This window comes from Chelon labrosus, assembly GCF_963514085.1.
Source record: "Chelon labrosus genome assembly, chromosome: 10".
NCBI lineage: Eukaryota > Metazoa > Chordata > Actinopteri > Mugiliformes > Mugilidae > Chelon > Chelon labrosus.
Window position 1 is genome coordinate 12111135 of NC_140360.1, and position 13528 is coordinate 12124662.

A 13528-nucleotide genomic window follows, 5' to 3' on the forward strand; every position below is an offset into this window, starting at 1 on the left:
TAATTATAATTTTTCTTTTATATAATGTATCTCTCCTGTAATTTTTAAACACGTTTTTAAATTGAAACTCAAAAGTTAGGTAACTGAAATTGAAGTTGAAGTTAGGTAACTATATTAAATCGACTGAAACATATTGTCTAGTGTAAAAAAGATTAAGATAATTTACATTTAATATACACATCTCATTTTTCATCATGTCTTCATTACTTTGGACACTTTACATTCGTTTCTTTTTGTTATTAATTTTACTGTAATTTATGTATGCATTTTCAAATAAACTCTATTTACGTTGTATATCCATATCCATACCTGTATATGTCGTCTCTCAAACTTTTCCTGATGTATTTGACAACTCGACGTAACGCGTTGTTTCTTGAATGCAACTCGACATTTGAACGCCTGCAACTTTATTGTTCTACCAACGGCTGACAACGGCGAACAACGGTCTGACGTTACTGCCTTTGAAATGGCGTTGATGCAGTTAAATACGCTGTTATTTTCTGTTATTGTGCTCGTTTAGGATCGCTTCAGGTTTTATTTTTTTGGTTCAGAGTTAATTTCTGGTCCTGGCCTTTATATTTAGCCACTGCAGCGTGGATAAAAAATAAATGTGGTGAAGAAAATTGTTAATAATTGACGTTGCATAATAAGGCCACTGCTACCACCGAGCTTGCGTAGGGATTACATCGGCTTTTCAATGCTTGGCCCTGCCGCAGCTAGGTTTCGGTAAGTTGCTAGCATTAAATATCTGTTATGCCAGCGAACTGCGCAAACTTTACTGAAATTAAATAGCGCTACCACATGCATGTGGGAGTGTTTTAGCACTTAAAAGCCAAATATTGCACTAACTGTTGCTTGAGTTGATATTTCTGCAAATATTTTGGTTCGCTACCCGCAACGTAGGCTAACACGGCTAACGTTAGCTTGCTTGCTAAACACGTAAATGCTTTGATAATGCTAGTAGCATTCTCGGCGTGTTTACAAACAGTGAGCTAACGTTACACCCTGCAAGTTTGCTAAGGTTGCTGTTAACTACTGATTAATAGACCCAAACTGCTATTTATAACTTAAACTATGCTTGTGGAAGAAGGTAGTTGCTACCTTTCAAAATTGGTATTTAAATATTTTCAAATATTTTGATACTGAAGGATGAACTTGCTTTTCGGAGTAGTTACTTCACGTTATGACAGAAGCAGTGTTTAACTACATGCTAATGGTCAGGTAGTGAAGTTGCATTGTTGACGTGTTCCTTTGGCCAGCCATTGACGCTGTTTTGTGTGCTTCTGTGTTTTAACAGGTTTTCACGTGAATCCCGGAGGACAAGTGAAGTAAAGTGACAGGCTTCAGATAATCATCACATGATTCATCAAGATTTAAGCTTTTTTATTGGTCTCGTTTATGTGGATTAGCTTTTAGGGCATTTTACATTAAATCTCACACACACACATTGAATATGGCATCGGTGCCGGTGTACTGCTTGTGTCGTCTGCCTTACGATGTGACACGCTTCATGATCGAGTGTGACATTTGTCAAGACTGGTTTCATGGAAGGTAGGATGTCACACTTTGTTCACCTTATTGTGCACTGAGTTTTGAATACTATGTGGTCTATGATATCTGCTGTCTGCATTCTTGTGGGTATTCATACTGGGTATAGGACTCATCGCAGTTCATTCAGCTTTCCCTTCTGCACGTTCTTTGTTCAACATCTGTGTATTTTCTGTGTAGCTGTGTTGGGGTAGAGGAGGACAAAGCAGCTGAGATCGACCTGTATCACTGCCCTAACTGTCAGGTCACACATGGGCCTCCTGTCAGTAAGTTAACTATGTCTTAAACTTACCTTTCTGGGGTGATTATGTAGTTTTCGAATTACTGTTTTATAAGAATTCACTCGTTGACAGTTGTTTCTCCTTTTTTTTCTCAGTGCGCAAGCGCCGTGGAGGCAACAAGCAGACAGACGGAGGGGCTGCTGCAGGACGAGATCCAAGTCGGCCTGTTAAGACGGGCAGTCCACAGTTTGTTAGGGAGTTACGGAGCCGCACATTCCCAAAGTAAGTCTCACCAACCGCAGTGCAAACAAAGGTTTATCCGTGCATTAACTCTCATTATAGTGTGTTAAGTCTCATTGTAGTGTGTTTATAGTGCACTATTGTCTCTAAATGACGTGGCAACAGAAGATACATTTCATTCAATTAATTTCATTATATCTGACAAGTGTTTATGTAGTGTACATGTATATGTTTGTTTTACCTACCATGCCTAGGCACGCTTTGCTTTTTTTTTTTTGAAAATACACCTGACTGTAACAACATTGTAAATATGGTTGGGTATATTTCCTGAGTCGATGTGATTATGATTCAATTCGCTATTGATTCATTTAGAGATGTTTCAGTTTTATAACAATTTTGCTTAGTTATGAAAGAGATGTTGTGTAGTAATGTAATGTTGTTGCTGATTTTGGAGATTTGTGGTATTTCCACAGTATTTAAGCTTGAGTTGGCACATCTTGCGGATTGTCTTGCAGTGTGTGGTCCAGCTCTTTTTTGGTTTTTTAAATCCAAAATGCTGCCAAACCTTTCAAACCTACTGTAACTTTTGATGCTCTCAGAATTGTATCTTCTGTCATGTTTTGGACATCCCTCACACATGGGCTAATCTTGAAACCAGTCTCTCAAAACTCCAGTGAGATTTCTAAGAGGAGGATGCAGTAAATGGCATATATTTGAAAAAGTTTCCAATGATTTGATGAATCGATATTGGATATTTCAGATGAAGACCAATTTGAACTGGAACATCATTTAATCTATATTAAATTGTAAAGCATTTTCTGTTGAGTAATTTCTCCTGATCTCAGTCAAACCATGTGTGTATATTTGTTTGTGTTACTCTGACAGTGCGGACGAAGTCTTGCTAAAGCCGTCGGGGGCCCAGTTGACTGTGGAGTTTCTGGAAGAGCATTCATTCAGTGTTCCTGTGATGGTGCTGAGGCGGGATGGCCTAGGCATGACCCTCCCTCCATCGTCATTCAGCGTCAGTGATGTAGAGCACTATATTGGTAAAGTTTAATCACATATGTCATTAAACTTTAATACATAGCTCTTTACGTTACTGTATAGTATAAGTAACTAAATCATCTGCGTGTTTCTAAATGTTTCAATTGCAGGTGCAGATAAAGAGATTGATGTGATCGATGTGTCCCGCCAGTGTGATCTCAAGATGCGGTTGGGAGATTTTGTTCAATACTACAACAGCCCCAACAGAGACAGAGTGCTCAACGTCATCAGCCTGGAGTTCTCTGAGACCAGGTGCACAAATATATTCTGTTTGCTGAGTTCAGAGTTACTTTAGTAGAAAAATCTGTTGATTTAAATGAAATAGGGAATGCCATTCAAGTGAAGCTTAAGGCTGTTGTTATCGGTGAGATGTGTTGAAGACTAAAGGCTTGATCTTCTGTCAGGCTCTCAAACTTGGTGGAGACTCCGAAGATTGTGAGGAAACTGTCATGGGTGGAAAACCTGTGGCCCGAAGAGTCTGTTTTTGAACGTCCCAATGTGCAGAAGTACTGCCTAATGGGAGTGAAGGATAGCTACACAGACTTCCACATTGACTTTGGAGGCACTTCAGTATGGTACCATGTCCTGAGGGTGAGAGGAAGAATCAGTCCTGTTTGGGAAATTCAGTTCAGGTTCAGTTTTTATTTCTAATATATAAATTGTTATTATTTTAAAAGCTTCTCTGTCTATTTTTAGGGCGAGAAAATCTTCTACCTAATTTCCCCCACCCCAGCCAACCTGGCACTTTTTGAGCGGTGGAGCTCCTCATCTAACCAGAATGAGATGTTCTTTGGAGACCAGGTTGATATGTGTTATAAGTGTTCGGTCAAGCAAGGAAACACCTTATTCATTCCAACAGGTAAGCCGCTGTATGAATTTGTTTTGATATTTTGAACAATTGGTTTCAGAGTTGTGACAGTCAGACAAGTCTCTGACTATATTACATTAACTGTGCACTGTGTCTGTACGAGTGATTTCTGCTGGTGTCTTCCTTCCACAGTAAAACACCCAAAGCATGTAACTGTCTCTGACATGCTCAGGAAACTCACAAACCAGAGACAAAAAAATAGATAAGCAGAGCTGGTATACTGTTCCCTTGATGGATTCTTTCCATTGTGATTGCATCTTGTTTATTGCACGCATTTTGCAACAATTTCAGCGAGTGAAAGCTTTCACTTACGGCTTCAAGATAACCATGAAATTTGTCAGCAATTATGGCATTTCTACAAACACATTTGTTTTCAATTTGGAAAAAAACCTTGTTTTCATGGAGAAAAAATATTTTAACAGGGGCTGAGAGCCAAAGCAGAGGGAAATATAGTTGATGTGCTTTACTAATCTACCCGACCTAGTTTGGACATGATCTGAATCAAATAATCTTTACACTTTTGTCATTTGTTTGTCTTCCAGGGTGGATTCATGCTGTGCTGACTCCAGTGGACTGCTTGGCATTTGGTGGAAACTTCTTGCATAGTCTCAACATTGACATGCAGCTGCGGTTAGTTTTCTTTAGACGGTTCTCGTATTATTGTTATTACTGTACTTTTTAATAGCCCTCTTGATGTTCACTTCAGGCGTGACTTTCACACTAGTCTATAAAAGCAATTCAGAGAGGAACTGAAACTTAGTTTTCAGTGGATTTTTTTTCAATGCAGGTACATTATATAAACCAGGGAAAAGCCACCAATGTCCTAAATGAACTTACAGACTCATAATTTATGTTGTTTCTCACTTCTAGTTACTTGGGCAAAACAATCAATGTCTGATTTGTCTTGTGCTCTGCTATCATTTTTTTTTTAGGGCGTATGAAATAGAGAAGAGATTAAGCACAGCAGACTTGTTCAGATTTCCCAACTTTGAGACTGTGTGCTGGTATGTTGGAAAGCACCTTCTTGACACCTTCAGAGGTGAGGGATTTTACCAACTTTTGGTATTCATGCTGTTTTCATGAGATCCCATTGAGTGGCCTGTATTTACTTCAGTCATTGTGCTATTATTAACCTCGTGTTATTCTGTCTAACAGGTTTGAGAGAAAATCGCAGGCATCCTGCCACTTATCTGGTTCATGGAGCTAAGGCACTGAACAACGCCTTCCGTACATGGACCCGTAAAGAGGTGAAATCTTACTTACCACTGCTTACTCTTCACACTGTCTCAAGAATGAACGGATTATATTTTGGTGGACTCATTTGAATTAGCCTGTATAGCAAGTGTTCTTAAGGCTTTAAGAAGATCAGTGCTACTTTCATGGCTGTTAAGTTAATATTAATCTACAGCCTGCTGTCTGGCATGACTGTCAGATGCTATGAAGAAGTGCTAATAGGCAGTTTTTGATACTAAGTTTAATTTGTACTACAGACTACACGTTGTGGGTTTGCCTGAGCAGTGACTAGAAAAGAGACTCAGGAAGTTCCTGGTCACTGCCAACAAGTAGTGTGGTATATGACCTACAGTGAAGCTAAGCTAATCATCTGCTGATGGTTGCTCATTATGTGGCAGACAGTAGAGTTGTACTGATCATTTCATCTAACTTTGCATAATAATATGATTTATACTTATTTCCTATCACTCAGGCTTTAGCAGAGCATGAAGTTGAGATTCCAGAAACCATCAATACTCAGACACTAGTGAAGGACCTGGCCAAAGAAATTCGTCTGGTTGAGGTAAATGCTACAGTGTACTGAAAAGATGTTTGCAGCTTTGTTTTTTTTATCCATCAAATGTGCATGTAGAAATATCACTCACTTATTCCCTTTTTTTTACTGACGAAGCAGTATTCTCTTTTGTCAGGACATCTTCCAGCAAAACATTGGCCGCACTGGGCAGCAGTTTCCTGGTTCGCCCCTCTCCAAAGCACCCCTGACCACTTCTCAGAATTCAGGACGCCCACCTGGAAAAAAGAAAGGGCCTAAGCCCAAGGAAGTGTTGGCAGGTCTTGGGCCCCCAGGAAACAAAAAGAAGAATCAGAAGGGGCTCCTTAAGGCAGAAGCAGGAGAACTTGACCTCATTGAGATCCACACCAAACATACACTTAAGAAATTTCAGCCTGGCAAGTCCAAGCACAAGAACAAGGTATGCTGCTTGCAAACATTTGTGATGATAATATCCACTGTGTTTTTAATGTTTACATATTTCACCGTGTGTCTTTCCAGTTGGAGCTGCCGTTAGAGGAGTTTGAAGGGAAGCTAAATAAAAGCAAACTGAAACTTGTGCTGACCAATGGAAAAATTCAAGGGTAAGCTTCTTTAGCCATTGAAGTGTCTCTGTTGCTTTTGTGATCTTATTGTCCTACACAAGGTTGGGGTTTCATCTGCTATTTCTGTGGCTTTAGTAAGAAGGATGGCAGCAGCAATGGTGCTGGAAGTGCTGGAAAGTACAAACATCTTGCCATGGAGGGGTCCAGCCTATCAGACTTGGAGTCTGAGGATGAGTTGCAGATTGATGAGACCCCTCCTCCACGACGCAAGCCTGCTGGACCCAGCAAGAAAAAGAAACTAAGTGGTAAGAATTCAAATTTAATCAAAGAGTGATTGAATGGGTAGTAGAAGACCTTGTCTGGACGAAGAGTTACCCTGCCAGCATGAGTTTTTGAGAGATCAGTATAGATGTTTGGATGTCTGGACTCTAGTAATCTAATGTACTCTGTAATATGGTTCCAAACCACATTGCTAATGTAAACAAACAATGTTAAAATGTGCCTTCAGGTCTTCCTAGAAAGCTGCCCAGAGCCAAACCCTGTTCTGACCCTAATCGTATCAGGGAGCCAGGAGAAGTGGACTTTGATATTGAGGTGAGATTATTATGGATACACCTATCAGGTCAGACAATAATTATTACTATTTGTAAGATGCGGAAGCCACTGTAAATCAATAACAAAGATGAAAGGAAAAATGTACTTTTCACCATAGTTGTACCATTATAGGTTACAGCTGTAAGGTTTAATGATCAAGACTGTGCCATAGGTTCAAGTTTAGTTTGTTACGTTTTTTTTTTTTTTTTTTTTTTGCATCTCATATCTGGGTTACATTATTTTCTGGCTTGCTCATTTCACTAGTACACAGCATGAAAAGTTTTTCACTGTGGCAGCATAGTAAAACATTACTATCATTATATTATTAACATTACAACACTTAGTCCAATAGTAACAATAGTGTGTTTGTTCATGTGACTTCAGGAGGACTACACCACCGATGAAGAGGCTCTTGCTGCTCACGGAGTGAAGGGTGGTGCAGGCGGCATTCTGGATTTATTGAAAGCTAGCAAGCAAGTGGCAGGCTTGGACTCTGCTGCACTCAGGTTAGAAAAATGTGTTTATTTAAATAGGTCCTGTATGTTTTATTTATTCATGGTGTTTTTCCATTGGCTATGTTTCTTCCTGCTCTTTGGATGCCAGTGACTAAAATAGTTTGGAGTCAAATAACCTTTGTAATTTTCATTTTTCACATATTTGCAATGACTCTTGCTTTAGAGTGTTAGTAATTACTCAACTCTGTATTTTTCTTAGCGAGGAAGCTCCAGCCTCCCCCAGCACTCGTGATGCCATCCAGGGTATGCTTTCCATGGCCAATCCCCCTTCCTCGTCGTCGTCCTCCTCCTCTTCATCTCCCTTATCTATATCTGGAGGCCTGACAGAAGGAATGGGGGTTGTCAAGAAGGGCGGCAAAGCTGTGTGGGTGACAGGAGGGGTCAAAAAGACGGCAAACCCAGAGAAGAAGCCCGTCATCCAGCGGCCTGGAAAGCGGGCAATTAAACGGCCCGCTCGTCACCTTAGTGACGAGGAGAGTCCAGATGAGCAAGAAACTCTGGGAACTTGTTTTAAAGATTCAGACTATGGTGAGTACTGCAGTGACTTTTTTGCTCTACAAATCACTGTGAGGGAAAGCATGAGGTTTTACTGCTTTTATTGATCAAGCTAAAGTTGAATTATGTTATACACATTTTTTTCTTTGTTTATTTATTTAAGTTTACCCATCCTTGGAGTCTGATGAGGAGGATCATGCCAACAAGACTAAGATGAAGCGGAAGAAAAACTGGGATGACACACCCTGGAGTCCTAAAGGTACCTTGTTTAAACATGGCAGCAAGGCAGAACAGATAACCTGTTCAGGTCTCTGATGGTTAATCTCTCTATATGTTATTTTCATTTACAGCCCGGGTGATGCCCACCCTTCCCAAACAGGAACGACCAGCCAGGGAAGGGGCTAGAGTCGCCTCTGTAGAAACTGGCCTTGCAGCAGCTGCCGCCAAGCTGGCACAACAAGTGAGGACACAAGGCACACTGGTGTTAGAATTATATGCCCGCTGGATAATGTGAAGTACAAAAAATACATATATTTTTTTTCTATTTTGGTTTTGATTCAGGAACAGCAAAAGCCAGCAAAAAGGAAGTACACCAAAAAGCAGCGTCCTCCTGCTCCTGTAGTCACTCCTCCCCCTGTTCAGCCTGAGCCAGCCCCACCCTCTCCAACACCTGCTCCGGAGTCTGCAGCAGATGACAGCCCAGACAGGAGGATGGATTATTACTCTGCTAGTCTGTTGGACCATGAATACACAGCAGGACCAGGACCTTTTGGCCCTGGAGGCCCTAGGGGCAGCGGAGCCATGGCTCCCGGTGTGTTCCTCACTTCACGAAGACCTTCTCTGTCACCGCAAAATAGCAGTTCACACTCTGGTACATCCCCTGCAGCTTTAGCCAGCCAAGGCACGACAGGAGTTGGTCAAGGTAAGCCTAAACTAAATTTAAACATTGTCTGCATAAGATTGCATCTCTGTGAAAGTATATTTCTCAATTTTCCTGTTTATTTTAATTTAGGGAAACGCCCAAAGAAAGGACTTGCAACTGCAAAACAGAGACTTGGAAAAATTCTGAAAATTCACCGCAACGGCAAGCTTCTTTTGTGAGAGGTGTTGGAAATGTTGCTGAAGACTAAGAATGAAGATTGAATGAAGCAAAAGACTTTTTGAAGTAGGTCTGAAGGAAATAGAGATAGTAATCTATATTTTATACTTTAGATACATTTGTTTACCTTTTTCATTTGTTATCGATCCTGACTATATGTTGTCCTACACCAATCACTCTGCCCAGCTCCATCCGTATCTGCATTAAGATATTCCTCAGAGGCACATCTGTGACTATAAGGAGATCACTGTAATGTACTGGGTGCACACTAATGTGATAAATGACTCTTAATTATCACATTAGTATAGGAAATTGTGCAAAGAATTTCAAAATGACAGGTGAAAAAAATATTGATTTAACATGATAAAATGACAAAGCAAAACTGTTTATATTGTTTAAATGCTTTTTAGAGGTTGTGTTTATGCAAAGTGATTGTACTGTCCATGATATGTTTTTAAAAGGGAAAGAAAACAACACACATTCTAGCGTGGTGAAATGTAATGTTTGCGTAGCTCCCATTCCCAAATTCAGACACACATGTGCAGTTCCAGTGTTGCATTTAGCTGCCTTTTTTTACCTCATAAACACATTCTTGTGTGGTATGGTGATTACAGGACACCGACTTTTCCAGCAGTAAACAGTTGTGCGAAACTCCCGTGTAAGCATACAATGTGCTACATGTAATAATTCTTTTTGAGGAATTTGCTCCTGATGTTTGTACAACTGATTTTCCTCCTTATACTGTAGCACAAAATAGTGAGCGCTAAACTATTGCAGACTACCACCAAACGGTAATATTTATTCTATTCATATTTATTTAACAAGGCAGCGTTTTGCCATCTGTTAGCCTGTTTGAATGTGTGTTTTTACCACTTCATCTTCTTGGTCCCTACTTTAATTATTTTCCACCGGTTAATTGCTGTACAAAATCTGTGTCCATTGCTTTGTTATTTTTATTTTTATTGTAACAGTTTTTAGTTGTCATTGTAAATATTTGTAATATTTGAAATGTATATACCTACATTGGAAAAGCAGAAAAATACGAGATAAACAGACTAGGTTCCTGCATGTAGTCATAATTTGCACCCCAAGTGTTGTCAGCATTCTTGGGTCAGATCTAGAGATGTGTTTTCTTATCACAGAATGTACTAGTCACAAAATGGCAGAGGTGTAGATTTAACCGTGTTAATACATAGTGAAGGTGCAGGACATTGATTGATATGTAAATACGTGTTGTAATTTAAGTTCTTTTTATAGTTCAAAAACTTTCAAATCTTTCGTAACATAACTTGTACATGATACATTGCTGTATTTGGAAAAAAACTGAGATAGTTCTTTTTTATATTTGTATGCAGTAACTGTCATCCTAAGATCATGTTGTCTTGTTAGTGTACTATTGGAAGTGTGCTGGAAAAAATGTCCTTGTTAAATTTCATCAATTTAGTTTTCTATTAATTATTGTTGATATTCACTCTTGTGTTAATGTGTAATGTGTGTTTTAAACATGATGTGTTTAAATACGACCTGGAAAAGATAAAATATACCTTGGGCAAAATTTCTTTTTTCATTGAATTTATTTGAGAAACACTGAAAAACTCATTTACTAATGTGAGTTTATAATTTTTTATACACAAGAAATATTGTGTGTATCTACACATAATGATTTTCCAGTGAAAGTATAGTTTCATTATCTGGACTAGAAATTGGTGGAAAGCCACTTCAGATATAAATTTTTAATAATAAGTGGTGAGCTATTCTCAGGGTTTTTTGTTAAATGAATTGCTGTACTATTATTTTAACATCTAAACATTATTCTGTTGCTCAATTCCAAACCACACTGTCCCCCGTTCAAATTGAAATTGAAATTGAAATGCATGTATTATTAAATTGTCCAGTCTTTTATTTCCTAATTGTCAGTGAGTTTGAAACACTTTCATATTAAACTATATTTTTAATAAAGCCTGAAGAATTCTGCTGCGTACTTTTGTGTGCACATCTAATCACAGGTTGAGACTGGAAATACCAGATATAATGATGTGTGGTCTCTTCCAAACAAAAATCTCACTGACATTGTTTTTCTACAACAATTACAAGGGAGTGCCCTGGGAAAAACGCAAGAGCAGGTATTCTCGCGAGATCCCAAACTGCCCTACCACTCGCTAGTGCAAGATGGAGAAGCAAATGTAACACGCATTCGAGGTAGGCAGAAAGACTTATTCCACACTGTTGCCATGGGTTTTAGCTAACTTGTGGCAGACAGTCCTCTTTCGTAACAGCTATCATTGGTGCCTCGCACTCGTAATGGAATCCAAGACCTCTCAGTAGCGTCTTTTTGAGGGTAATGTACGGATCTTCTGCAGTGTAAACCGCCATTTTTAATTTAGCCATGATCACACGGATAGTGCATTGTGCGGAGCTCTTATAGCTAGCTAGCTAGCTAGCTCGCGCGAAAGCCTCAAACAGACTCGCCGCACACATACACACGCTCATGTTCACTGTGTGTGGGTATGTGCCTCTCCATACAACTACAAGTTAAAGCCGTGTCTTCGTTCAGTGGTCAGTCTCTCTCCCCTGGAATAATATGACAAATAACTGGTGAGAGTTAAACGTGTCAGGTTCCAGATAGGACTTTTCGCGTTCTAGCTAACGTTAGCCGTCAAAGGCGAATAGAAGCCGAAGTAACAAACGTTAGCATAAACTGCTAGTAAACCGAGCTAACGTCATGTAACTACCTATTGAGTCTGCTAACGTTAGCGCTACCACTGAGTTAGCCTTAACTGCGTAGATGGCTGCTTCAATAACACTGACCGAGCTGATTTGCAGCGGTTGCAACTAATCTAGATATCTTGGAGAAATGCTAATAATTGGACATAGCAATGTTACTTAAACTTAGCACTAACCGTAGCCATTACTGTATTTTCTTGGTGGTCTTATAGTCCGTATCGTCCGCAATAAATACCATTAACAAATGCTACGGCGTTCATTTTATTTTATTTTTTTTTCGGATTAAATAAATTGCATTGTGAGAAGGAGCAGTGTGCCTTCAAATAGATTTACAATCCGCTATTAATTGCACATTTTACAAGTCTTTGAAAGCCAACAGCCAAAACAATTGTCATCCTCTCAATCGGTAATCATTGGTGATCTACCAGAATTGAAACTGACTTGCTGTAAACGGTGCTGATACCTTTTCGATTGCTTTCGTTTTGCTACTTATTCTCTAAACAAAACTTTTGTCGAGTTTAATAATTCATACCAAACCTTGGCTGGCACACTGAAGTTGAGTTGCTTTAGCAGTAGAAGCTATGATTAAAAAAAACCTCACACAGCTGAAGAGTGGACTTGTTGATGTCTTGGTTGAAAATATTTTGATGTTGCCCAATTTTGGGACACCTCAGTCAATTGAATGTATAATATCCACGTTGGGATATCAATTACAAGGTTTTATGTATCATGTAATGTAATGAAAATGATCCCGAATCAATCCAGAATGAGTGCTGTGTCAAATGCAGAAGTACTGAAGTTTATGGGTCATTCTTAATCGTAGGCATACACGCTAAGAGTAGAAGCAAGTATGAACTCGGTATCTGTTCAACTTTGAATAAATTAGTCAAAATTTGGACTGGGACTAACAAGTTACCAGTCCTTGCCTCTAAAATGACTTGATAGCACGCACATTAAAGAGACAAGTTGTCTAATTACAAAGAAAATAGCAAATGATTCAAGTGAATTTGTATTTGAATGTTTAGAGGAACACATGCTGACTAAAGGATTGTATACATTTGCAAGAAGACATCTATTATGAAGTACAAAACAGCCATGGAGTGATCTTACAGATGAGACAGAAAGAAACTCCAGGACTAGAAAGAGAGAGACGTGTTTTGTGCCGCAGCTATAGTCCAGTTTCAATTTTTCATTTAAACCTCAGGACTGAGTTAAATATTTAACTGACGTTTTACAAGATACTAAATGGTGCAGTTTTAATTCAGTTCTGCTTGCCCAATAACACCGATTGCAATAATCATATGATTTCTTGAGTTTCTGTTTGCATTGTGGCCATAATTACTTTCCTTATTTTTCAGCAACTTTGTAAATGCAAATCTGTTGGTGTTTAACCAATGACAGAGCTGATTTTTTTTAATATATATATATATATATATATATATACACACACACACACACACCTAATGTCATTGTTGTCTTGCGTTTGCAGATTGTTCAAAGAAACTGCATGGTAAACAAAGGATGAGATGAGAATGGTGGAGCTATTGAACCAAAGCAGTTTCTGGTATGTACTGCCAACTTATTTTCTACATTGACTGACACCGCTCTGGTGATTTACATTGATGCAAAAGGATGCAGTTATTTGCCATCAATAAGCCACTAATATGACCTCATTTTAGCCACTGCTTAGTTGATATCGCATAAGAAGATGATTACAGTATTTTTGGCTGTGAATTGAGGTCAATCTGACATATTTAATTCAGTAACTCAAACTATCTTACGTTCCTAAAATTTCTCAACAGGAAAAAAATAACATTTAATGTTCAACAATATATTTCCTCTTTACTGTGGC

The 13528-nt window shown here is 38.9% G+C and overlaps 2 protein-coding genes across 13 annotated transcripts in view; both read left to right on the plus strand.

The window, feature by feature from the left end:
• Positions 1-317: 317 nt before the first annotated feature.
• On the plus strand, positions 318-10506 carry phf8 (PHD finger protein 8). Its single transcript, XM_084553273.1, has 22 exons — positions 318-726; positions 1298-1551; positions 1729-1814; positions 1925-2051; positions 2895-3055; positions 3164-3305; positions 3458-3644; positions 3750-3912; positions 4464-4551; positions 4854-4960; positions 5077-5168; positions 5627-5716; positions 5844-6125; positions 6206-6288; positions 6385-6554; positions 6758-6843; positions 7228-7349; positions 7558-7886; positions 8017-8112; positions 8204-8313; positions 8415-8775; positions 8866-10506. The coding sequence occupies exons 2-22, from the start codon at positions 1454-1456 to the stop codon at positions 8952-8954; spliced, it is 3069 nt and encodes a 1022-aa protein (XP_084409399.1). The 5' UTR covers positions 318-726; positions 1298-1453; the 3' UTR covers positions 8955-10506.
• Positions 10507-11098: 592 nt separating this feature from the next.
• huwe1 (HECT, UBA and WWE domain containing E3 ubiquitin protein ligase 1) overlaps positions 11099-13528 on the plus strand; it is a 37185-nt gene continuing 34755 nt past the window's right edge. For 11 of the 12 annotated variants that reach the window (XM_084553262.1, XM_084553260.1, XM_084553259.1 and 8 more), the window contains exons 1-2: positions 11099-11151; positions 13166-13240. The gene's annotated coding sequence lies outside the window, so the exon portion shown is untranslated. Of the gene's footprint in view, positions 11152-11474; positions 11548-13165; positions 13241-13528 lie in introns of those variants that run through there. The other variant, XM_084553263.1, reaches the window with a different exon arrangement.